The sequence below is a fragment of the Convolutriloba macropyga genome, chromosome 7 (assembly GCF_964194025.1).
Source record: "Convolutriloba macropyga chromosome 7, txConMacr16.3, whole genome shotgun sequence".
In the NCBI taxonomy this organism is placed as follows: Eukaryota; Metazoa; Xenacoelomorpha; order Acoela; family Convolutidae; genus Convolutriloba; species Convolutriloba macropyga.
Genome location: NC_134474.1, coordinates 41,074,049 through 41,100,001, shown reverse-complemented (window position 1 = coordinate 41,100,001; position 25,953 = coordinate 41,074,049). Strand labels below are relative to the sequence as shown.

The window sequence follows — 25,953 nt, the reverse complement described above, 5'->3', positions numbered from 1 at the left end:
TGAGTTCGATTGAGGTGATGCGTGGGAGGAAAGAGCCGGGTACAAAACCCTGAAGAACAAGTTGGGCGGGGGGAGGCTGGCGGGACTAGAGAGATTGGGGTGGTCTTTCTGAAAGGAATTACCATAAAGCAAAATTCATCGTTCTGAGCGAAGCTTTTAACACAATGAGAGTAACCACAATACAAACAACTACAATCACAGTTTCACTCGAAACTTAATTAGAAAACTTTTCAACTTGCTTCAAAACGGGGTTTCGTGAAGTTACAAAGTTATTGAATGCGGAGAGTTGCACTTGGCCATTAGCCTAGAACTTCTTAAGCGATTGCTGCATGAAACAATTAAAAATAATCTGATTAAAAGTCATTTCGTAATACAATTTCTTTGTATCTGTCTAGTCCTCAGACACAACAAAATATTACGTTATGAATTTTTAAGCAAGTGTGCGCGTGTAAACTGTTTGAAAAAGTCCCAAAAATAACATTCGTACACTTTTCAAAGGGGCATGCGTTTTTGCATTGGAAAGAAAGGTGAGAATCTATTGGCAATCAATATTGTCACTCCAGTGCCTCAACACCCCCCCCCCCCCCCCCCCAACTCCCAACTACCACCAGCCCCAAAGCAACAATACAACGTGCCTCAACCTCTTCCACTGCCCACTTTTGGCATTTAAAAGCCAAGTTAGTTAAATAGGAGGGCATTTTTCACCATCAAAAGAAGGAAAGAATGGTCAGTCGTGTTGAGTGAAATGGAATTTCCCGTTTCATTTCATCTCACTTCACGCACTCAAGTTCTTACAGCCATTGAAATTTAACTTGTGGTGTAATATTTAATTTATATTCAATTATTGAAGTCAGGTCAACACAATAGCTTTTTCAACGTAGTAAAAATTAGCTAAGCTAGACTTTTCAAAACGTTTAAAACCCTTTGAATACATTTTCAGTCAAGTTTTCAGAGCCATTGACCATCCTCTTTAACTTTTATATTTTAGTCGGGTCATGAGAAATAAATTTTTGATCGGCAGCCAATGAATAAACTCGGGGTAATTTTTATTGCGAGACTGAAATATTCCCATTTGATTATTTAGATTAATATATATTTTCTCCGCATAACTTGAGCGATAATAGCCGTATCATCACACAACTAATCATCACACAACTACAAATTACATATTGTTATTTTAAAAGTACGCATTTTTATTTTTCATACCAATTTGTAGATGTTCGGCAGATTTGAATTATGATTACTCTCACACAAACGAATGCAAGCAAATTAATACTAAACGCCATATAACACTCTGTTGTTTAAAGTTTGAATCGTTGGCGTGTACGAAGATGAACTCACACGCAATCGTAAACAAGTTTGTAAAAAGCCACGATACTCAAACTTTAGCTTAAAACTGCTACTACTGCGACCTTTACTAACAGAACGTCATTTGGTAACTTTGAAAAAAACTTGAAGCAAACAAACAATGAGAACAAAATTAACTTTTCAATTTAACAACCAACACGAGCTAACAAGCCTTTTGTCAGCTTTTTTGCAAAGGACTAAAGCCATAATTTATTAGCTCCTTCAATTGTAAATTCAGTTGACAACAATTTTTGGTAATATGCCGCGACTGTAAATTGAATTTGAAAAACGCTGAAGAATTTCATTGACCTCGAAGCGCGATTAGATGACGTCCTGCTGATCAGTTTTATCATTCGATCGGACTTTCATTAAATCGATAACTTCAACGAAACCTCTACGAAGAAATTGTTTTTGTTCACGTACATCTCAGCTGACTTCTGTTTCCCAATTGATTTGTTCAGAAAGCGATGGAATAAACAAAAATACCTGGTTAAACAAAAGCCACTCCGAGAATCTCGACTACTTGATAAATTCGGGCAGTTTTCGTGATCTTGGCGTAAAATAAATTTGCTCAAAATGAAACATTAATTTTCAATCTCCTTTTTGCAAAAAGTCTTCATTTGACCGTCATTCTTGGAATGAAAACGCATAAACGTGATTCAGGTAGATAAGCAACTATTAAAGAAAAATCATTGTAAAATGGGCTGAACAAGTTATAAAAATAATTTTTTTAATAGCTGTGAAGGTTTGTAAAAAATGAGTATTAATAAACTGATATCATAGTCAGCTGTTCAGTCCAAACCAGGGAAAAATTTAAAGGGAATTCACCACACCAATTAATTGATTCCAACATTAAGAGTTGAAACGTAAATCGAATTTTGATTAAAATTTAGTCGAATTTGAATTGAGTAATTTGTAAAACCATTTGGAAATAAACAAATTTGTATTAATCTCTAAGCTCTAAGAGCACAATTTACTCCTGTTTGGTAATAGCTTACATAATTCCTTCTCACTCGGCAATATCTGTAGAGGAATCCTGGTTAATTTGTCGTTTCCCTTTCCAAAAAACGAATCCGCAACCTGGTCAGACTAGTACCTTTCGTGCAGTAATAATCAGTATTGAAGATTATATATAGGAATTTATTTAAGTCGTGCGATAATACGTCTGATCAAAAAATGAGCACCCGAAATGTGCCACCAAGTGCAATGCCCAGGTCGGGAAAACCAATTCGGGATTCCACGCAAAGTTATCAATTCCGATCCATAATCGGATAAGATAGCAAATAATCAACAATCAGGTTCCAAGTATTAGGTTAGGGAGGTCTAATTACTGTACAGAGATTTAGGTTCGCTCAATGGTGTCTGAGAATAAGGCGACGACAGTTCAACAGCATAACTATAACGAGGTAAAGGCGAAATAGAAAGATTCCGGGACGATAATTGCTGATGGGATTTTGGTGTCGACGGTCATAAATCGATGGAAAGTTAAATCTAAGCCTGGGTTGAATTTGTGGTTCCTGCTATACTGGCTATCGGGTTTCCAGACTTCTGCGTGGGAGCATTTGAGTCTGCGTTAATTAAATCAACTTGAGAGGAATTCGATACCGCGACTAATTCGGAAGATCTCGGTTCCAGCTCGCCCTGCGCTTTTGTTGCCGTTTGGATCCGGGTAGTTGACGACTCGACATTGTTGCCACCACCAGCGAGAGTTGAGAATATAGTAGTTAAGGTTGTAGTAGTGTTCGTTTTAGGATTACTATCTCGACTAAAATTAGGTGTTGCGCTATCCGAATTATTAGGGTTTGGCTTTGTAACTGAGCTACTGTTATCATCTACGTTAACTGACGGCGATTCAGCCGCCATTGCTGAGGTCGGGGTGTTAGTCGTGGTATTTATAGCACCACTTAGTCGTGTGTTCCCGGGAAAGGGCGCGGCGTATGATGCAGTGGATGTCGAAGCCATGACCGTATAGGAGTCAGTGGATCCAGCCGTATCGTCGCCACTCCTCGATTCCGAGACCCCTGAACACTGAGCAACGTTGGAGCCAACACCTGGGCTAGGAGCAGGCTGGGGTGGAGGGGGACTGGTAATTGTGTAGGCACCTATCTCTTGCGAGGGTATGATGCTAACTGAGGTGAGGGGAGGTTTCTGTTTAGACAGGGCACATTCCTTCACAATGGGGTAAATGTCTTTTGTGTTGGCTATTTTCTCCATTGTCGGAATTAATTCTAGTAACTCTTTGTCTTCCATGTCGTCAAACCATGAATTTACAGGAATCTAAACGACATGATGCTGTAAACTACGTAATACACACATACATACATACACCACACCTATACAACTGTTAATGGTCACTTTACGATTACTTTTGAAAACATTCCTTTCGAGCACTCCTTTTTACAAAGTTCAAAGAGCAGAACATAAGTATAAGTGGTGGTTCCCCAAAATAAACTAGTTGGGAAAATCGATGGAGCTAAAATTTTTATAAAAAAAGCACTTACCGCATTTTCAGGGTGGAAAATATAGGAAGCAGGCGAGTTATCGATTATGATGACATCTTTCAGCTCTCGGCCTAGTCGACCCAAGTCCTAAAACATTGCATGATAGGTCACAGTTCAGCAAAAAAGGACAGCACACAATTGAAATTCCTGACATAGCTACGCTCAGCTTACAGCTTCGAGGCTTAAAAAACTCCAATATACAAACATAAACCGACAAATATCGGAAGAATTGCTCTTGAACGACAGGCGAGGCGATTTAATTCAGGGGCTGTAGGCTAGATCAATTTTTCATGGGTGCAAACAACCTTTCCCCCGCCGGGATTCGAACCACTGACCTCCCGAACCGTTGCGAAAAAACATATTTGGCGATAAATTAATAAAGCTTGCTAAATCCACTCCACAGAAACCAGTTTTATTAGGGACATCCATTAGATATATGATTACATTTGACATTTAAATAATTCGAATGAAACGTAAGTTTTGAAATGCAGAAGTTATTTCATTGAGTGAGGTAGATCATATAAGCTCACTTACTATAGAGTGAGAAAAGACGTCACTTGCGGAAATGCCGTTAATGAGAGGGTAACTCAACAAAACAATGAAAACAGAAGTCAACCTGCCGCATGTGCACAAAAAAATCACAATCGAAAAAACTAACTTTTCTTTATCAATCACCGTCTCCTCACTCGCGTTAAACCACTTGCTTTTTCGTTCTTCTCCCTGTTTCGGCTTGACCAAAATAACTCATCCAAATTGACTTCATAAATCATACAAATGTGCGAACAGATCTTAAAAAACATAGCCAGAAGACTCAGGAATCTACTCGAAGTTACACCCTAGCTAACCACTAACTGATAAATCTATTAAATTCATCGTACCATTTAATTTGAAACAACAAACGGAGGAAACAAATTATGAAAATATTTTCTTGGAAAGAAAAACGTAGGACAAAAACTGAACCTGTTTATTAATTCTCTAAAAACAGAGAATTCTCAGAATATTTTCTCAACAAAACTTAAGAAACAGTTTGCTTAACCATTGATCACCCACACGACACACAAACGCACAGGAAAATACTTGAAATACAAGTAAAAATTGAAGAAAGGATAAACTTATTTTGAAATGTGCTATCAAACTTTTAATTGCTTTTACTTATTAACCATAACCCTACAAACAACCCTAATCAAACAATTGACCATTATAAAATATTCTGCAAGGCAGAAACAAAAGAGAAATGAGGCAAAAAAGTTTAAATTTTGATCATTTTCTGAACTAAAACGAACTTAAAGTTAAAGCGTCTAAAATGATGAAATCATAAAAATAGCTCATGATAGCAGATAACACTTTAATATGCGATTGAGATCGTCAAAAAGCACCCAAACGTACAGTTACTTGTTAATTTGGTTTAGGAAAAAATACCTCCCCAAACATTAAAGTAAAAACTAAAAAAGTGATTCGAAAAAGCCGCTTAGCGAAAAATTTTCTACACCCCTTTCCTCGCTCCTTTAAAAATGCGGTAAGAACACAAATTCACGCTCTTGCCTCTGCTCTTCAATCCGTTCAGCCGTTTGACCTAAACACCTAGTTTTCACGTGCGCCATTTACTTTTTTATCATGTTTAAAATACAATCCACAAAAAATAATTGAAAAAAGGACGCTCTCCAATACTCCTCTTCGAGTCATAAAAAGACAGCGACTCAATTCAATTCAATTTCTTTGGATAGTAAAAAAACAGGAACACCGCAATATAGCTCCGCTCAGCTTCGCAACTATAATTAGAGCTACGCATCGTTTGATAGCAATTAATTATCTAATTTACCCTTCCCTTGCTAGCTTTCTCCCTTCCAATATTTGAATCAAAAACACCATAAAACCAGTTCCTGCGGAGAAGAAGTTGGAGTTTTTCACTCCCTTGCCCAAATTATTTTTTTCAAATTTCTCGCATTGCTTATCTTTTCAAGAGAATAACATTCGAAACTTTTTGGCATATTTATCACCACAGAAAAAACTATTTCACAATATTTACTCTTAAAAATAAGCTCCTCAAGACATTACCAGCTATACAACTAAGCGGATATTTTGTCACAGAAACAAGCTGCCTCAAACTATGCTTGAATCAAGACTGATATAATTTTTCCGACCCAACTTGTGGGGTGAGGAACTACACGATCAACTATTTTGTTTTAGTCAGTAAATATTGGCCGATCGATATGTTTACCGTACAGAGTTGTGAGTGGCATCATTAGAAAGCCCGTCCAGCGTAGAGTATAGAACTTTTTTTTCAAATTTCTTTTTGAGGTGTTAATGTGCTTTAAATTTGACATTTCAGGGTTTTGATCACATTTATGGTAATTTTTGCTCAACATTTCAAGGCTTTTTCAAAATTTCGTCTTTTTCGAGGTGAAGAATTTGTAAACATTATATATTTCATACCGATTGTTTATTCATTTTTAAAAATGTTAATTTTGGCACAATTATGTTAACATTTTCAAAACTTACGTAATCCTGTAAATCTGAGAAACCCAGGCTAATTTCTTGTCTCATTGTATTTTTATAGTATAAAACAAGTTTGGATACGGATCTAGATTTTTGGGATTTTAGAGCCACATTCATTGTTGCTACTTTTGCTGCCATTTGACGTCTATTTTGGTTTTCTGTCATAACTCAGCCATAACTTTCCGGCGACGTATAATACATGCGATGCTGTTGTCTAAATTGGTGTGAACTTTTACTTGTGCTGAACATCCAAGACTAAACCTGAAACACCTCACTCACGACTTAGCTTATTATTATCTAGCTTGGAGGACCTCTATTTGAATGTGCATTCTCATTAGATTTGAGTGCGAAGGTCAATTATCTTCTGCAATCCCTTATACATCTAAAATGAGCTCTTAAATTAGAGGTCTGGCAAGCTGACCTAAATAAAGGCCTCTCTTTTAGAGTTAATGGTACTGATTACTTTGAAACAATTTTTAGTTTAAAAAATTCTAGTTTCCACAATATATAATTAACGTCTGTACTTTTGACAAAATCTGAGTAAAGAAAAGTCTCATTGATTTCAATATTCCAATGAGGTGAACTTTTCATGGGCTACATTTCACAGCTTGTGTCTTTATGACTGGACACAAAATGTTTTCACAAAAAAAACTGATTTTTTTTGGTTCTGACCGTTTTTGTGATCTGAATTTCCTGTTCGATTGAAAGCTAACCAGAAACATAAGACTCACTTTATTTTGCAAAAGAATGAAAAATTTTGTCTATCTGGTTTTTCATTGAATTGGTAATTTTTGTTCAAATCGTGTTTACAATTGGACCTATCGATTATTCTGGTTGTTTTGCTACCAGTGTCTCTAGGCAACAAAGCGTTAGTAATTCTGTCAATTTAACAGCGAATCAACTTAGAACTGTAAAAGAATAATAACAGATTATGAAAAAAAATCGCCTCAAGTCTATTTTGTCGACTTTCATATTACTCTCAGTAAAAAGAATTTTTAGTCTCACTCAGCCGTATGTTCTGGTTCATAGTTATTTAGTTTTTGAAAAATTCTTAGATTGTATTTCTCGCAAGATAAAGCATTTGTTAAATGACAAGGCCAAACCTGAAGTACATGACTCACGACTTAGCTTATGATTATCTAGCTTGGAGGACCTCTATTTGAAAATGCATTCTCACTTTAGATTTAAGAATGAGCGCGGATGTCAATTCTCTTATTTCGGCAGTCTAATTGAAAATAATGAGAGATCCGGCAAGCTGAATAATAATTGAACTGTTATTTGAGATATTTTACTGTTTGAACTTTGGCTGTACTTACGGTTTGAATTTTACAGTTTAGTCAAACTAGTTGTTTACTTGATAGAAAGGTCTTTTCAATGTAGAAATGCACTTGATTTGCTTTCATGTCTGTCGTTCCATTTGTTCTCAAGTTCATTCTAGTGAAATGAAGAACATCTTTACTGTACACATGTCCTTCTCTGATTTGGTCTGCGCAACAAGTAACTTTTTGACATGGACACTACGTGTTAAATAAATTGATAATAACCTCTTTTTTGCATACGCGTACGTCCTTTAAGAATCTATCATAGTTTTAGTTACAAAACATAAACTACTGAGTCCAGCAAATTCAATGTTTGTTTCTAAGTGGTGCATAGCAACAAAAGATTTCTTGACACTACGTGTTTTGAACAAAATTCGGTACATTTTTGTTCTTAAAGTGAATTGTTACTCAGCAACAACACTGAGAGGTCTCTTCAGTGATATAACGGGGTCTAAAAGGGCTTCATAATGTCTCTTTTATAGCTAATGTTACTGATTACTTTTAAAACTACTTGTTTTAACTTAGTAAATTGAGTTGTGGCCTAAGACGTTCTTTTCCGTAGGTTTGCTACCGCCTGAGTACAGAAGGATCTCTGATTACAGTAGTTGAATAGAAGCTTACGAATGGTTGAATTAGGGTAATGGCTAATAGGCTTTACGGCTTTTTGTTATTTTTGATGCCTTGCCTGTCAATCATATTTGTTAAAATTTCATGTCAAAAATGACCATATTTGAATCTAAATTTCTCTGTCAGTTGTTGGCTTTTTAAGCTTTGTTTCAAAAAAATAACATATTTTGGAAAGAGTTCTGCCCCTCCATTTTAATCTGATTTTGCATCACATCTAGACTTCTAGGAGAGTGAAGAGTTCTTTTTCAACTTCTGGGCTCATTTTTTTTGTAACGTTAGTTGTTCACTTGATAAAATTGTTTTTTTTTGCACTTGAGTTGATTTCATGTCTTTCGTTTCGTTTGTTCGAGAGATCATTCTAGTGAAAAAAATCTCACTGGTACGAACCCTTTTGAATAGACGCCTGCCATTTTTAAAGAATCTATCAAAGTTAAAAACATAGCTGGCAGATTGCCAGAAAAAATCCGCAATAGCTTCGTAGATCTGCAGTAGATCTGCAAAAATAGTAAAAGAAACAGACCAGAAAGATCTCTAAACGGTCAATGTTATATTTTCATTATGAATCTGTATAATTTATTGCTGTTTCTATTAGCTGCTCTTAAATAACCTTCAATTATAGTGACATACATTCACTTGACCTTATCTCTTTGATTTAAAAAATAAGAAAAATCAATTTCAGATTGAGGAAGTCATTTTTGAGAGTGAAGTAAGTTACGCGTGACCAAAAATTTAATCACGCGATCGAACCAAAAAAATCGCTCCAATAAGAGTGAAAAATGACGTCACGCACGCAATTCAGTCGAAATTGCACGAACGAATGAACAAAAAGCAGACTGACTTCATATGGTCGTAACAAAAATCTTGACGAAATAAAAACATAACAGGACAAGTCCTGACGTACAATTCAGTGAATTTTTCATTGACTAAACAAAAAACCAGACCTAGAACGGACTATGAGTGAATGTGGAAAACCATTTCTAAAAAATTCAGATCGAAAAATGTTTTTAAAAAAGAAAACCGACGTCAAAATGCCGCATGTGAGCAAAAAAACGACCAGCGAGAAATGGAAGTTTTGTTCAAGCAAAAAATAAGGCCTAAAATGAACTATAAATGGATTGGGAAAACCATTTAGAAAAAAATCCGATCCAAAAAATCGAAAAAACAGTAAAAAAAATCAAAGTCAAATCGCCGCATGTGAACAAAAAACCACGAGCGAGAAAGCGAAGTTTGGTTCAAACGCCGTTTTCTCACTCTACTTCAAAACTAAAGCGAAAAAAATTTCGCGCCGAAAACCACTCGCTTTTTCGCTCCACTTCCTGTTTGGGCGTGACCAAAATCACTACTCCAATTTGCCTTCAAAAATCATGAAAATGTGTGAACAGATCTTAAACATAGCTGGCAGATTGCCAGAAAATAGCCGCAATTGATTCGTAGATCGGCAGTCTAAAAAAAACAGTAAAAAAGACAGACCAAAAAATTTCGTCTTTTCATTGAAGGCTGATCTGTTATATTTTGATTAAAAATCTGTATAAGTTATCGCTGCCTCTATTAGCTGATCTCGAATAACCTTCATTTAGAGTGACACACACCCATCTGACCTTATCTCTTTGAATTAAAGTAAATAAAAGTCAATTTCAAAGTGAGGAAGTCATTTTTGAGAGTGAGGTAAGTCAAGTGTGACCAAAAATTTAATCACGCGCATGAACAAAAAAACTCGCTCCACTAAGAGCGAAAAATGACGTCCCACATGCAATTCAGTTGAAATTGCATGAACGAATGAACAAAAAGTGGCTCTGACGTCATATGGTCGTAACAAAAATCATGACGACGAAATAAAAAACATAGCAGGACAAGTCCTGACGTACAATTCAAAGAATTTTCATTGACTCAACAAACAACTAGACCTAGAACGGACAATGGGTGAATTGGGAAAACCGGTTTTAAAAATCAGATGAAAAAAAAATCAGATGGTTTTTTGTTCTCCTGCTAGGGAGAACAAAAAACCACTAGTGAGATATGTAATTTTGATTCTAACAAAAAACCAGGTCCAGAATGCGCTGTGAATGGATTGGGAAAACTATTTAGCAAAAAATCCGATCCAAAAAATCGAAAAAACAGTAAAAATCAGAGTGAAATTGCCGCATGTGAACAAAAAACCACTATCGAGAAAGCGAATTTTTGTTCAAACACCGTTTTCTCATTCTACTTTAAAATTAGAGCGAAAAAAATTCACGCCGCAAAACCACTCGCTTTTTAGCTCCACTTCCTGTTTCGGCGTGACCAAAATCACCACTCCAATTTGACTTCAAAAATCATGAAAATGTGTGAACAGATCTTTAAAAAAAAGACAGCGCCCCAATACAATTCAAATTCTTTGAATTGTAAAAAAACCAAGAGAAGGCCAATAATAGCCCCAGCTATCGCTGTGCGGCTATTAAAAAAAGACAGCGCCCTAATACAATTCAAATTCTTTGAATAGTAAAAACCGAAGAGAAGGCCAATAATAGCCCCAGCTATCGCTGTGCGGCTAATAATAACAAAATTTGAATTTCTTTAGAGGCAGTCTATCTCTGCTTCAATTGGTAGACAATTCAGACAGTATTGTGGATGAGCGGGGACGGAACATTGTACCATCGCACTATAACGATCCTCCCTGCTTGAGTTGTATGCTTACTTTAACGTAGTTGCCTCTGTGGTAGACGCATGAGTCTCTAAACAGTCTGGCTCTGAACACCTCCCACTTGTCCAACAGGTCAGCTACTGGGTCAGCATACTGCAAAAAAAAACAGTGAACTCACTGATAGCTCGATAAGGTCCACTGACTACTAGATTAAGTATGTGCAGTCGATAATTCGTCAGACAATAGGAAGCAACAGAATACATGTTCATTTTTATAACTACTTTTGTCACAGAATTAACTCGGGACATTTTTTCATTTTCACTCCAACGCTAAACTACAAAGGTCAAAAATTTTAGCACAAGCTATCTTTAACATCATTTGCAATAACTGAATCAGTCGAGAACTTTTTGAGCAGAGCAGGAGCATTGTAGACACTTGAAATAATTAGCGAGGAACCTTTGCGAGGCTGGCGGTGAAGAGAACACATTCGAACATCTCGCCCATTCTACGCAGAAATTCGTCCACGTGCGGCCTCTTCAGCACGTACACCTGGTGCACTGTCAGATCTATCTCTATTGGGACCACAAAGTCCGCATTATCTATCGGCTAAAACAACCAACCAGCCCTGTCCTATTAGGTTGTCAGTTATTTACGCTGTACAACGCAAAAAGATGTTTGGCCAAAACATTGTCAATAGCGGATGACGTCAGTTCTGTGCAAGGGGTGGCGATGGGGGGATGTTGTGGAACAGATAGAAAGGAGGTCTGCGTACCTTGAAGGAGCTGTGAACTAGTGTTTCGTCCAGATCAATGACGACACATTTTTTGTGCTGGTCCAAAGGGTTCTTGCAAGGCAGCAGAGAATGACCCCGATTCTGTAACACCACGCACACACTAATTTACGCTCGCATTGTGTAAAAAGAACCCAATTTATAATCGGCTGTAATTTTTGTCAGCTGTTATTTTTGTAATACTCGTTCCGAGTTACTGGTCAACGCTTAACTAGGACTAACAGGAGCTTTTTATAAACATACCCGGCAGATTGCCGGAAAATAGCCGCCGTTGATTCCAATAAGCATGACTGGGATTGAAATAACAGAAGATATTGAAAAAAAAAGATTTTCGTACAAAAACATTTTTTTAAGTCCGATTTATTTTGATGGCATTTCGTAGTTGAACATACTTCTGTTTCTTAGAGAGAGGCTACAGGGGCTACTATCAATAACAATCAGCATTAGAGAGAGGTAACTAATACTTATAGGACCGACGTTCAAATAGCGGGCATCTAAAATTGGGCTTTATGGGTTTATCCCGTTTCTATTTCTGACTTCAATTTTTTATACTGACTGTTCATTTTGAATTGCTTTGCTGAGCAACTGATGTTCAAAATCACTTTTAGCAGAATGAGAGAAGAAAGAAACTAGCCTAGAGAAGTCAAAAAGATTTCACGCAAAATGTTGAAAAGGCGGCAAAATGAGGTAAAGCGAAACATTTTTTTATTCGACGAAGTAAAAAAACATAGCAGGACAAGTCCTGACGTACAATTCAAAGAATTTTCATTGACTTAACAAACAACTAGACCTAGAACGGACAATGAGTGAATTGGGAAAACCATTTCAAAAAAAAATCAGATAAAAAAACCAAAAAAAAAACAGAAAATCAATGACAAAATGCTGCTATGGAGAACAAAAAACCACTAGTGAGATATGTAATTTTGATTCTAACAAAAAACTAGGTCCAGAATTAGCTGTGAATGGATTGGGAAAACTATTTAGAAAAAAATCCGATCCAAAAAATCGAAAAAACAGTAAAAATCAGAGTGAAATTGCCGCATGTGAACAAAAAACCACTACCGAGAAACCGATTTTTTGTTCAAACACCGTTTTTTCACTCTACTTTAAAATTAGAGCGAAAAAATTCACGCCGCAAAACCACTCGCTTTTTCGCTCCATTTTCTGTTTCGGCGTGACCAAAATCACCACTCCAATTTGACTTCAAAAATCATGAAAATGTGTGAACAGATCTTAAAAAAAAAAAAAGACAGCGCCCCAATACAATTCAAATTCTTTGAATTGTAAAAAAAAAATAGGAGCGCTATAATAGCCGGCTGAGAAGATGAGGGCGGCTATTAAACAATTAATGAGGTCGTTCTGTGAGGTTTGGTTTATACAGCAATAATGCTCCAAAACAAGTTACTTCAATTTATTTTTCTATTAAATTGGAACTTTAATTTCAAAACTTGCACAGGTAAAAAAAATGGTGTAAAATCGAAGAACTTACTACAGGTGCCGGTTCTACTGGCGCGCTGACGAGTGGCGCTACAGGCGGGTTCTCCGGCTTCGGCCGTTTATTACCAATTCTCAGGCAGCAGAAAAGGGAGCGGAAACATCCACCGCCACCTCCCGACCGAGAGGCTCCCCCGGCAGCTCCGGCTTCTTTGTCCTTCTTCTGGCCATTGATGTTGGTGGATCCGACGAAGTCTAAGAAGTCGCGATTGAGTAAGTTGAAGAAGGAGGACGAAGTCCTCATTGAAACATAAATGGCTCTTATTTCACTGCATAATACATAGCAACTGTGTCTGTGATAACAGACACCAAAGCTACTCGTTGAAACCAAGACACGAGTGGTACTTTGTGACAAATTTTGACGCGCCCGAAATTGGACAGAATTTGCTTAAATAACTTACTGCGAACTTAATTAAATCTATCCTAATCGGGCTACATCAAAAGGCTATAACTTTCAAAAGAAGTTAATTTGACATTAAAAAAATACTGTCAACCGAAGACTAGCAATAACTGCCTGCCAAATGCCATAAACAGAAAAGAACACCATTATACATAAACTTGAATGTCAACAAAAACTAACAAAGATTAAGTACGATCAACACTTTGTATAAAATAGTCTCTGCTGCTTCGATTTACAAGAAGCAATTTCAGACACCGACTACGCCAGTGAAAAACTGAACTTCAATTGTTAAGTTCGTAAACTACAGCGAGGCAAACGTTTATTTCAAATACGTAGAAAGTGTACTTTTTATACCATGCACTTATAACAAAAGAAAACAATCTACTCCAATTCAACAACACACAGCTTCAAAGCAATAATTCTTGAGCTAATGTATAGAAGCTTTAGTATCAATGCTCAAAATCATACAATGAATTGCACATAATTGTCAATTTATTGTTTTTGTTGCAAATTTTTGTTTAAAAAAACACGTAATCAATTTTTCTTCAATAATTTGGAAAGCTATTGAAGTTAAAAAAAGTTCTCAAAAACTCTTAGCGAATGGATAAATCTTATCAAAAACTAGAAAAAAAAAACAAATTCTTTGCGTTCTCCGAGAATTCTTCCCCTTCTCTTGACTATCATTTACTTTGCTTGACATTTTGCCAAAATGGGCTGATGCTTTTATTAACAGTAATTTGCTTTTACGGAAAAATTAAAAAAAAAAAATGGAGAAATTCAATTGATGTCTACAAAACTAGCAATTTCTGAACCGAGCATAGTAAAAAGCCTAAAATTATTGACAATCAGTTTTTCTTTAAAAAAAAGAACAGCAAAAACTCTAATAGCCAACTGGAAACCAGACCAATAGAATTGTCTCACCTGGATTTTTCTGATTTTTTGACATTACGTACTCTCAGCGTAAATATGAAAACTTCAAAATATTCTTATATTTTTTTAAATACTATCAGACAACTTTAGTAAATTTCTGTGCTTTATGATGGCATCAAAACAGATCACGTTGGGGCATCAAAACAGATCAGATGCAAAGGACAACACTATTCAATTATTTCAAATCATTATTATCATCATTATTACTATGCCCTATCAGAATAGTGAAAAAGCTAATACTGGTGGGGCATTGACAATAGAAATCTAGTAAACTTTTTCAGCCTTTCAAGACCTGATGAGTTAGAATTCAGTTTGCCGAATTAAATGCAACGTTATAAACCCAGTGGAAATGGAGAAAATGAATTTTAATTTATAATGCAAACTAAAAAAAACGAACAAACAAACTCGTTCAATTAATAATAAATTCATCTTGGTAAAATGTCTCATCAAAAGTCCCCCCTAAATTTGTGAAAAGTGCCGTTTTACAAAGATTGAAGCCTTCCTGGTGCGCAGTTGGCTTCTTCAGTAGCAAGTTGGGGCTTAAGGAAGCTAGCTAAGACTAACCAAGAGGGAGAAAACGAGCATAAAAGGGGGGTCTCGCGGAGCGCTGAGCTTGTGGGGGTAGGAGTGGAATGAAGTGGATACCATAAAAACTGCCCCTATCAGAAACTTGTCTTTTCAGCAGCTTCGGTGATTTTACATAGAGACGAGTAAAGCTTTAACAGACGTGTTCGGCAGCTTAACGCCGTCCGGGTGTTACCTGTTTCTGAGGACAAAAGTCAAATTGTAAGACAATCTATCAGACAAGTCGGTAGCACAAAAAAATCAAATTGTACAGCTTGTGGTTTGAATAATCCAATACAGCAACCAAAAATAATTGTAAAAATACGGAAAACGCCGCAGAAATTAAACGATTTATGGAAAAAGAAACATACCCGGCAGATTGCCGGAAAATAGCCGCCGTTGATTCCAATAAGCATGATTGGGATTGAAAGAATAGATATTGAAAAAAAAATGATTTTTGTACAAAAACAATTTTCAAGTCCGATTTAATTTGATGGCATTTCGTCGTTGAACATATTTCTGTTTCTTAGAGAGAGGCTACAGGGGCTACTATCAACACCAATAAGCATTAGAGATCGTAACTAAGACTTAAAGAAACGAAGTTCAAATAGCGGGCATCTAAAATTGGGCTTTATGGGTTTATCCCGTTTCTATTTCTGACTTCAATTTTTTATACCGACTCTGTTCATTTTGAATTGCTTTGCTTAGCAACTGATGTTCAAATTCACTTTTAGCAGAATGAGAGAAGAGAGAAACTAGCCTAGAGAAGTCAAACAGATTTCACGCAAAATGTCGAAAAAGCGGCAAAATGGTAAAGCGAAAAAAAGTTTGACGAAGTAAAAAAAAAAAACATAGCAGGACAAGTCCTGACGTACAATTCAAAGAATTTTCATTGACTTAACAAACAACTAGACCTAGAACGGACAATGGGTGAATTGGGAAAACCATTTCTAAAAAAATCAGATGAAAAAAAACAAAAAAAAAAACAGAAAATCAATGTCAAAATGCTGCTAGGGAGAACAAAAAACCACTAGTGAGATATGTAATTTTGATTCTAACAAAAAACTAGGTCCAGAATGAGCTCTGAATGGATTGGGAAAACCATTCAGAAAAAAAATCCGATCCAAAAAATCGAAAAAACAGTAAAAATCAGAGTGAAATTGCCACATGTGGACAAAAAATCACTACCGAGAAACCGAACTTTTGTTCAAACACTGTTTTCTCACTCTACTTTAAAATTAGAGCAAAAAAAAAAATTCACGCCGCAAAACCACTCGCTTTTTCGCTCCATTTCCTGTTTTGGCGTGACCAAAATCACCACTCCAATTTGACTTCAAAAATCATGAAAATGTGTGAACAGATCTTAAAAAAAAAGACAGCGCCCCAATACAATTCAAATTCTTTGAATTGTAAAAAATACGAGCGCAATAATAGCCGGCTGAGAAGATGAGGGCGGCTATTAATTAAACATAACTGACCAACGTCGGACAAACTGGTTAAATGAAGGCTAGCGGTTGGCGTTAGTAATCGCTTGCTTATAAGCTTAGGAAGCTTACCTCTACTGGGTGAAGATAAGAAAATGGTGGCGGTGGGGGTTATAACGTTAAGGGTTAAAAAGGGGGAGCGGTATGGAAACCGTCTTAAATTTTCCTTTCTATCGTAAATTTACACTTATGCAGTCCGGTGGGAGGGTTTAGGGTTAGGGGAGCGGTTGTCCCGGGGAGTTAAACTTTAATAAAATCAATAATTTATGTCTCCTTGATCATTTCGGAGAATTGCATACTTAGAAAAAAACTAGCAAAAGGTCTTAGAGCTACTCAGAGACGAGACTTAATGCCCTGGGGGTTTGCCAGTTGATCCCGTTTCTCGAGACGGAATGTTACAAAAATTTGGTGCTCACAAAAATTGATTTAAAAAGCAGGACTAATATAACCGCTATAACATTTCTTCAAATCAGTGAACAATTAAAACATAGCTGACAGATTGCCAGAAAATATCCGCAATAGCTTCGTAGATGGGCAGTCTCAAAAAGATAGTAAAAGAAACATACCAAAAAAATGCTTTTTATTAAATGCTGAGACGTTAAATTTTTTATAAAGAATTTGTTTATCCTAATGCTACTTCTATTCACTGCTCTAAAATAACCTTCAATTAGAGTGACACACACACACACACTTGGCCCTATCTCTGAATTAAAGGGAAAAGTCAATTTTAGAGTAAGGAAGTCATTTTGGAGAGTGAGGTAAGTCACGTGTGACAAAAACTTTTTCACGCGAATGAACAAAAAACTCGCTCCAATAAGAGTGAAAAAAGACTTCACGCACGCACTTCGGTTGGAAATTGCATGAACGAATGAACAAAAAGCAGATTTGAAGTGATTGTGACGTCATATGGTCATAACAAAAATCTCGACGACGAAATAAATAAACCAAGAGAAGGCCAATAATAGCCTCAGCTATCGCTTAATAATTAAATCGAATAATAAACCATAGCCGATAGATTGCCGGGAAATCTCCACAAAATAGACCTCTTAGATCCCATAATTAAAAATCAGCAACGTCAAAGAGAGGCTGCTGTTGAAAATGTAACTCTGATTGCAAACTAAATCTCAAGAACTGATGTCTTTCAAATCATGTAGCCTTATAATTATCCAGCTTCGGTGACCTCTATTCAATTCAGAGTTTATTTTATTGAGTGAGCCAAGTCATATAAAATTAAATCATATCACTGACCTAAGCACCTATGAAGACTGCAGTAAAAAAGACGTTACACACACACAAATTCTATTGCAGTGGTTGAAGTCGCCAAAAAATGCGCATTTTGACTTCTTGGCGCGTCATCTAATGGTCGTAACAAAAAATGGAAGACGAATAGAAAAACATAGCATGACTAGTCCTGAATTACAATCCAGAGAATTGGTTGAATCAACTAATAAACTATTGACTAAAACATTGACACTTTTCCAGCAATGTCAAACTTTGTCAACAAAGCACACGAACCTGAATGCGCAAAAAAGTTTTAAAAAATTTTTTCCGAAAATTCGGGCTGTAAAAATAAAAAACAATAATAACACTTTGTATAGCAAAGGACACTATAAATCACTAGCATGCGCATACAATGTAAGACCCTTAAGGAAATCAATGAGAGACAAAGTAAAAAGGGAGCAAATCATGAGAACTTCGGCATAAATCAGTATCTTTAAAAAGATTGGCCTCAAAATAAGAACCAACCAATGAATTCATAGAAACCATTAACCACAGAATACTGTACAACTTTAGAAATGAAAATATCCTGACCAATTCCATTAGGCGAAAAAAGAGTGAACAAACAATGGCAAGATTCAAAAGTTCACTAAAACCTTTCCAAAAAAGTGCTTGAAGTCAGTAGGAACATAAGCCTAAAAAGCAGCCACCAATTTGACCTGAATCATGCCGCACTAGAAACCAAATGAGAAAACTAATACTGAAGATAAGCAAAAAGACCACAGAAAAAAAGATACCGGAAATGGAAAATTCTAAAACGAACTCAAAAATTTCTTTCGAAGTAAAAGTAATTATTATTATTATTGGTTAATGCATCATTTAAAATCTCAACAGTGCAGGAAAATTGGAAAAAAAGATAAGTTTTGAGTTTTTGCCTGAATAAAATTTTAGATGGTATAAGTTTCAAATCAAATGAGAATTTATTCCACTCAACAGCGGCAGCATGCGAAAACGAACGTCTTCCAAAATTAGAGCGAAATTTGGGAACAACTAAATTGTAAAAATATTGAGACCTTGTAACCAGCGTGTTTCGTTTCATTAGTTCCGATAAATATAGTGGGAGTTTGCCAGGCTGGTGTACAAAGCGATAAGCATACAATAGGATTTTGAACACATTGCGTTGCCTAATTGGCAACCAGTGTAGTTGCTTCAAGTACAACGAGGTTGGTTTGAAGGTGACAATCGAAAAATCAAACGCGCGGCAGAGTTCATTATTCGCTGAAGTTTTGCTAATAAAAAGTTTGGCAGGCCATAATAAAGAGAATTACAGTAGTCAACACGTGATAACACTAAAACTCTAATTAACTCAATAAGGACTGATGTTTCAACATGATCACGAACTGACCACACTTTACGGAGATAAAAAATGAATTCGAACAAACAAAGTTGACCTATCGTTGCAGAGTAAGTTGACATTCAATATAACAACCTAGAACTTTTACCTCTTCAGTGTAGTCACCATCTTCCGGCAGACGTAAAAGACCATGTTTAATAATTTTACATTTCCGAATAATCATATACTCACTCTTATCCGCATTCAATTTCAATTTTGCATTGCAGAACCAACGTTGAATCGAGGTCAAAATATCATCAAACATGCATTGACTGAGGGTCGAACCGAAAACAAAACAAAGAGCGGTATCATCTGGGTATGAAAGATACTTTATTCCCAGTTCTTTCAGCTTATCTTCTAAAGCCAGCATGTAACAGGAAAAAAATAAAGGACCAAGAACCGCGCCTTGTGGAATACCCGTCTTAAAATTAACACCACCAGCAAGACATCCATTTACGACAACTTGTTGCAAACGATACGAAAGATAATTCTTAATAAACAGTAACACCACGGATTGCAAACCAATCTTTTTTGCTAATATCTCTAATAAAACTGATGATCATTAATATCAAACGCTGCGGACAAGTCTAAACCAATATACATCATGGAGCGCAACTTGTCTAGATTGCAACGAAGATCATTAAAGACTTTATGCAAAGCCGTTTCTGTTGAATGCCAGCAACGAAAAGCACTCTGATACTTGCTCGTGAGATTATTGGATTCCAGATAGAAAATAACTTGCTCAAAAACAACTCTTTCAATAACTTTTAACAGGAATCTTAGATTTGTCACAGGGCGATAACTCGACAACAATTCAGGATCAAGGTTAGACTTCTTTATGAGCGGCCTCACGACTCCTTGTTTGAATTGATTTGGGAATTATCATGTCTAGAAAGTTGAATTAATTAATGCAAAAAAGTAGTCCGGAGAATTTATCAAAACTATTTTACATAACTTCGTTGGTATTACATCACTGGGTAACGTACCGTTGGAAATTTTTGATAGAAGTAATTGCAAATTGCTCAGTTTGAAAACTTGAAAACTGTCCAGGGTTGTTGTATGTGATCAATTCTAGACCATTTGTTGGAGGTATGAAACTAATACGGCTTCTATTTTCTTAACAAAGAAAGCATTAAACTTATTTGCTAGACATTCAGGCTCCCCTAGTGACTGCGGCAGGACATTATTTCTTCCTAAGAGTTGCTGCAGCATACAATACCTAACACGCTTATTTTTACTAGCGACACATTTTTCGAGGTATTCACTTTTCTTTTTGGTAAAAAGCTCAAAGTACTCCAAAACTGAATTGAGAAACCCGCTTTTGGCTTGGGAATTAGCATTCTTTCGGTAAGCTTTCTCAAACTTTCTTCTCGATCTTTTCATCGTTCTTAGCCTATCGTCAAAGAAAGGGCACGTATGATTTCTCACAAATTTAGTTAACAGAGGATGGTTTTTATAAACGTAGCTGATTTCGTTCACTAGAAGACTGTTCCAATCATTTTAAGGATTTTCTCTGTCGATCGGAAAAAACAATACTTTCTGCAAACGCTACCAGATCAAAATTTTGCGATTTTTGCACGAGTCCTTATATACAGCTAAACTCTCGTGCTTTTGCAGAAGGTCAAAGTGCACATCTCAAGGATCAGAGCTTGTAACGAAACTTACAAGAGGTTCTGGTACTTCAACCTCCTCAGATGTTATAACCTGGTCTAACATTCCACCAATTTTGTGAGTAGACACGGTAACTTGCTGTTGCAAACCAAATTCATCCAAAAAAGAAATCAAATTTCTTGACCCATCATTTGATAGCAGCATAGAAATATTGATATCGTCTAAAAAAGAAAATTTTTGAATAACAGCGCTTTCTCCTCAATGAAAGATGTTGACTCAATTATAAAGACACGTACATTAGTATACGGTCGACGGTACATACAAACCAAAAGATACACTGACCTGCCCGACGTAAATTCAAGAAAAGCAACCTCCGCTTTGGTAAAACTCTTGTTTGAAAAATTACCGACACATAAATTTCCATCATAGAACACCGCTAATCCTCCGCCACTTTTTTTCTTTTCTGTTTGCACTTAAGTAATTATAGCCATTTGGGCAACACTGCTGGAGATAAATCTCATCATTTGCGTTTTCTTTGATCCAGGTTTCCTTTAAAATTATAAGGTTAAAATCATTAGCTTTAATAATTTCTTATTTGCGAGGTCTTATTTCAAATCTATATTGCGTTGTAAACATACTTTAACACGCTCATTGACATTTTTGAAATTTGATAGTCATGTATCAAAGGAAGCCAGCCATTCCCTCGCTTTCTGATTGAAATAAAATCGTGAAAATGAAACATTTTCGGAAGATTCAATTTCATCATTATCGAATTTGAATACACAATGGAAACATTTCAGACAAGAATCTTCCCTAGATATTTCACGGATACACAGTAGATCAGCTCCCTTGTTCTTGCAATATTATCTTATATCATCCGTAGAGACAGAGTTGCTTAAACGACCAATGTAGAGATGCCATCTTTTCGGTGGTCTTTTAATTGCACTGATTGTCGTCTGATGATTATTATTTCTGCCCGTCTTGAAAACTTCAGAGATTGAATTTCAGAAATTAGCGAGTCTACTTTCTGTAATTTAACTTCAAGAGCAGATATTCAATCAGGGGCTGATAACTCTGTTGAAAAAGTTGGCAAACACCTCGGACAAGACCAAAATATTCCAATGCAACTTGTTGTCAGAGCAATTCCAAGGCACGATCCATGAACACATTTAGATTTACATTGAACGCAGATAACGCGTTCTTGTTCGGTACATAAACCCATGCAAACAGTGCATAGCCGATTGCATGGGGGAGGCGGCGGGGACAAAGCCGTCATTGTTTGGGACAAATCAATACAATCCGAAGACTGCAGTAAGCGCTGAATAAGTCCTAATTAAACGAATAATCTAAATCCTTTTATCTGAATAACTATAAGACAAATAAATCAGCTGAACAAATGCGGAGAATTCTCGCGCCAAATGTTGACTGAGAAAATAACCTAATGTAACAAAAACTCAAACAATTGCGAAGAATCCTTTCGCCAAAAGTTTGATCTCGGAAGACAGGGCTTTAGTGTTCGTTAAATACTACACCGTTTGCAATAGTCGAATATGAAAGATACAAGTTTCTTCCGCCGAAATCTGAAGTCCCCGGTAACTGGGGCTACCCAAACAAAGTCCGGCCTCTAATACAACAGTAAATAATTACAATCAGGAGCTGAAACAGAATTAAATAGCCTCCCGGGTGCACGTGGAGACTATTTAATAAGTTTATCACAACAAGTCATAAAAAATCACTAGTCAACTCATACAATTAATTAATTCACACAAATTATTAGTAGCTTGTGAAACCTGCCATTATTGAGACTAAGTGACCAGTCAAAACGAACAGAAACGTGGAATAATTTGCTACCATTTTTTCTACTCGAAAGACTTTTACCTCCTTAGAAATGGTAAAGATTTGTGACTAATGAGACTAACTCATAAGACAACAAAATGAACAACAAATGGAACTCAAATGTTTGCCTTAGAGTCATTAGTGGCATAGACACCAGAAACCCTTAGCAGTGAATTGAAGCGATATCTGTCAATAGGGATAAAAAGCTAGATGACAACAGGCAGCATAACAAACAACTGGTGAAAAACAAACATTTCAATATTTTTTTTGTAAATATTCGACTTTGAATGCGCGTGGGAGATAGTTTTTCTAAAAGCGTTTTATAAAAGCATAAGCAATTTTATCAGAAAATTTTACTAAAAAAATCATTAATTTTTTGCAGCTTGTATCTCGAGCGGTCATTTTTTGTCGACCGTCACTGGTATTTATTATTCCAAACTATACTTTTGATTGACACGCTGGAACATTGTGCATACGCACTCCACTGATCCTCATTTATTTTTTTAAGAAAGATCAGTATTTCAGCCATCAGTAGTTCACAAGGGAGAGCAATTACGTTTTCGAAAATGACATTAAAAATTGAACAATTAGTTTTTGAATTTCTTAGAACTAATTTCCGATCATAAACAGTTAACTAGTGCTCAAAATATTAAACTAAAATTGCTCAATCAAATCAGGGGCTGAGTATAAAGTTCTCAAAAACTTATTTCAAAAGAAAAGGTTATTTCTTTGGATTGTAATATAATAATAAAGATAACCGACTAACGTCGGGCGAACTGCTCTCAAACTACCGGCGAGCAGTTGGCTTCGTCAGTAGCGAGCTACCGTTAGCTATTAGGCTTGCGTTCGCCTGATTGGAGGGGCGTATTGTGAGCACTGCGGGGGTGCATCGGGGGTTGGGGGCTGATGAGAGGCGCAACGTTGGGGGGTCTTTGGCTGCACCGGGCCCTTACGGCCTGAACGATGTGAAGGAGTAGTGGTGGTGGGGGGGGGGGGGGTGAAGTGAGAGGGGGCGCTGATGTGGTGGTGGGGGGGGGGGGGGGGGTTAGGGTTCAACCTCTAAGAACCGCCCTTCACCATAAGTATAAGTCTACAGAACAGTTTCGGTGAACCGCATACTTGGAGACTAGTGAGTTGAAAGTCTATAAGAGAATTTAATGCCCTCTGGGCTAAATGTTTGTCTCATTTTTGGACGAAAAAAAAAACAAATGAGTCAGACCGAAATTCGGTCAAGCGAAAAATCGCATAAAAAGACCAACGGGACTTATAATATAGCTACAAACTTCGTTTGAGAGCAATTAATTTTCATTATGGCAATTTCAAGGCGAGCAAAACACACTTGCACTTCCTAAAACTAGTGCTTTCCCTATGCGGTTGGATAAAAAAAAAGATCATTGGATAATTTGGCTGTTGACGGAATTGAACTTTGAAGTTCTAAATGCGCATCTCAATATTCCAATTTGAAAAATTTATGAATATTGCAATTTTGCATGTTTTTTTAAATGAAGCCTCTCCACTAATAAGGTAGTCGGTAAACTCGGGATGATAAGTCAACCAGTATGTACATAAAAATCTACAGAGAAGTTAGATCTACAGAAGGAATCAGGAAGCACGATAAAAATGAAACAAAGCCGGCAAATTGCCGGAAAACAGCCACCCTTAACGTGCTTGACGCGCGTTTGGATTGAAACAGAAGAATGGAAAAGGAGATAGAATTTGACCTGATTTTTTTTCTGTTTTCTTTTCATTGTCAAAAACTGTTCTAATTTGGCGTGCAGTTTCAGTAGTGTAGATTCCAAAACTATACCTAATTCAACTTATAAACTGAAAGCTATTAAGCTCAACGCTAATGTTAGCTAGCAATCACTCTAATGAATTTAGAAAGCCTAATTAACTGACTTAATGACCGGGCTTTATCTTATCCGGTTTCTTTTAATTTTGCTCTTTTGACATTGACCGCAGTAACTACATTGCGTTATTCAATGCGTAATAGAACTTAAAATTTATTCAGTTGAAACAGTGAGTGAGGTAAGTCACGAGTCAAGCGTGAAAATCGTGACTCATGTAAACCAAAAAACGTGATCAAAAGGTAACGCAATTTTTTTTAAAAAAATAGAAGGACAAGTCCTGACATACAATTCAAAGAATTTTCATTGACTAAACAAAACACTAGACCTATAATAGACTATGAATGGTATGGAAAAACCACTCAGAAAAATTGCTCTGAAAAAACAGAAGACAAATTGCAGCACGAGAACAAAAAAATCACAATCGAGAAAGCGAATTTTTGTTCAAAGACCGTTTTCTCACTATCTGAAAAATCGACTGAGAAAATTTCACGTCGCAAAACCACTCGCCTTTTCGCTCTATTTCCTGTACCGAAGTGACCAAAATCACTAATCCAACTTAACTTCGAAAATCATAAAAATGTGTAAGCAGATCTTAAAAAAAAACAGCGCCCCAATGCAATTCAATTTTTTTTTTGAATTTTAAACAAAGAAGAGAGCCTAAATAATAGCTGTTGAGAGGCTGACGGCGACTGTTAATGATCAATTTCAAATATCAAATTAAGCTTCAAAGCAGCACCGTTATTTTATCTTATCAGAACCTAGATGATTATGTAAACGTACCTGTGGTGGTCTCCGAAGCTGCATGGTTATTGGTGTTGGAAGGATTAGCCGGTTCATTTGGGTTGTTAACTTGGGTAATAACGGCGGAAGGATCACTCATTAGACTAACTTTGACCATTAAAAACAGTGTAATATTCTATTCATTTCTCGAAACTGACTGGACAATGAGGTGAATCTCTAAAGACGGTTGATTTCTGTGCAGATTATGGCTCGCAATATGTTCAAAACTATGCATTCATTCGTCTGAAAGTATGATGTTTTCAATTTTCCACGACAAATTAAAAGTTTCACAAATTTTTTTTTATTTATAGTCACCCTTTGAAAAAAATCACATCATTCTGTCCAAAATTGGAAATTCTGCGTTACACTGGTTTAACTAATCTGATGTTCTCCAGCATCGATGCTTCTGTTTAGGACCAACATAATTGACAACAAACGTTACTCACCAGAAAGTTTCAATTTTTTTTCATTTGTCAGTTCAGTAATGCAATGAACAAGGTTCTGGGAATATTGGCTCTACACAGTATCAAACTCATTCACAAAGAAAGCATGAAATTGCAACATTGCCAGCTTCGTCAAATAATTTGTAGCAAGAATGAACGGGTTTTCCTTTTATACCCCTCTCCCCCTCATTATGGCATATTCACAATGATTGGGAGGCTATAGGTCAACGATCTTCCCGAAATCCTAAAA

The 25,953-nt window shown here is 36.4% G+C and overlaps 1 protein-coding gene across 1 annotated transcript; it reads right to left on the bottom strand.

Annotated features, from left to right (window-relative positions):
* Nucleotides 1-1,452: 1,452 nt before the first annotated feature.
* Nucleotides 1,453-25,537, bottom strand: LOC142342867 (CTD small phosphatase-like protein). The gene is made up of 7 exons (XM_075394501.1): nt 25,261-25,537; nt 13,190-13,389; nt 11,683-11,784; nt 11,367-11,516; nt 10,965-11,063; nt 3,849-3,935; nt 1,453-3,624 (listed from the first exon to the last, which is right to left on the bottom strand). The coding sequence occupies exons 1-7, from the start codon at nt 25,376-25,378 to the stop codon at nt 2,839-2,841; spliced, it is 1,542 nt and encodes a 513-aa protein (XP_075250616.1). The 5' UTR covers nt 25,379-25,537; the 3' UTR covers nt 1,453-2,838.
* Between the last annotated feature and the right edge of the window lie 416 nt (nt 25,538-25,953).

Bases quoted from the DNA above. Each gene is read 5' to 3' on its own strand.
- LOC142342867 (XM_075394501.1), bottom strand. From the start codon at position 25,378: ATGGTCAAAGTTAGTCTAATGAGTGATCCTTCCGCCGTTATTACCCAA. The intron at 11,064-11,366 runs GTTCCTCGCTAA...TTTTTTTTGCAG, and splicing joins TCACCGCCAGCCTCGCAAAG to TATGCTGACCCAGTAGCTGA. The intron at 3,936-10,964 runs GTAAGCATACAA...GCAATGTTTTAG, and splicing joins ACAGAGGCAACTACGTTAAA to GACTTGGGTCGACTAGGCCG.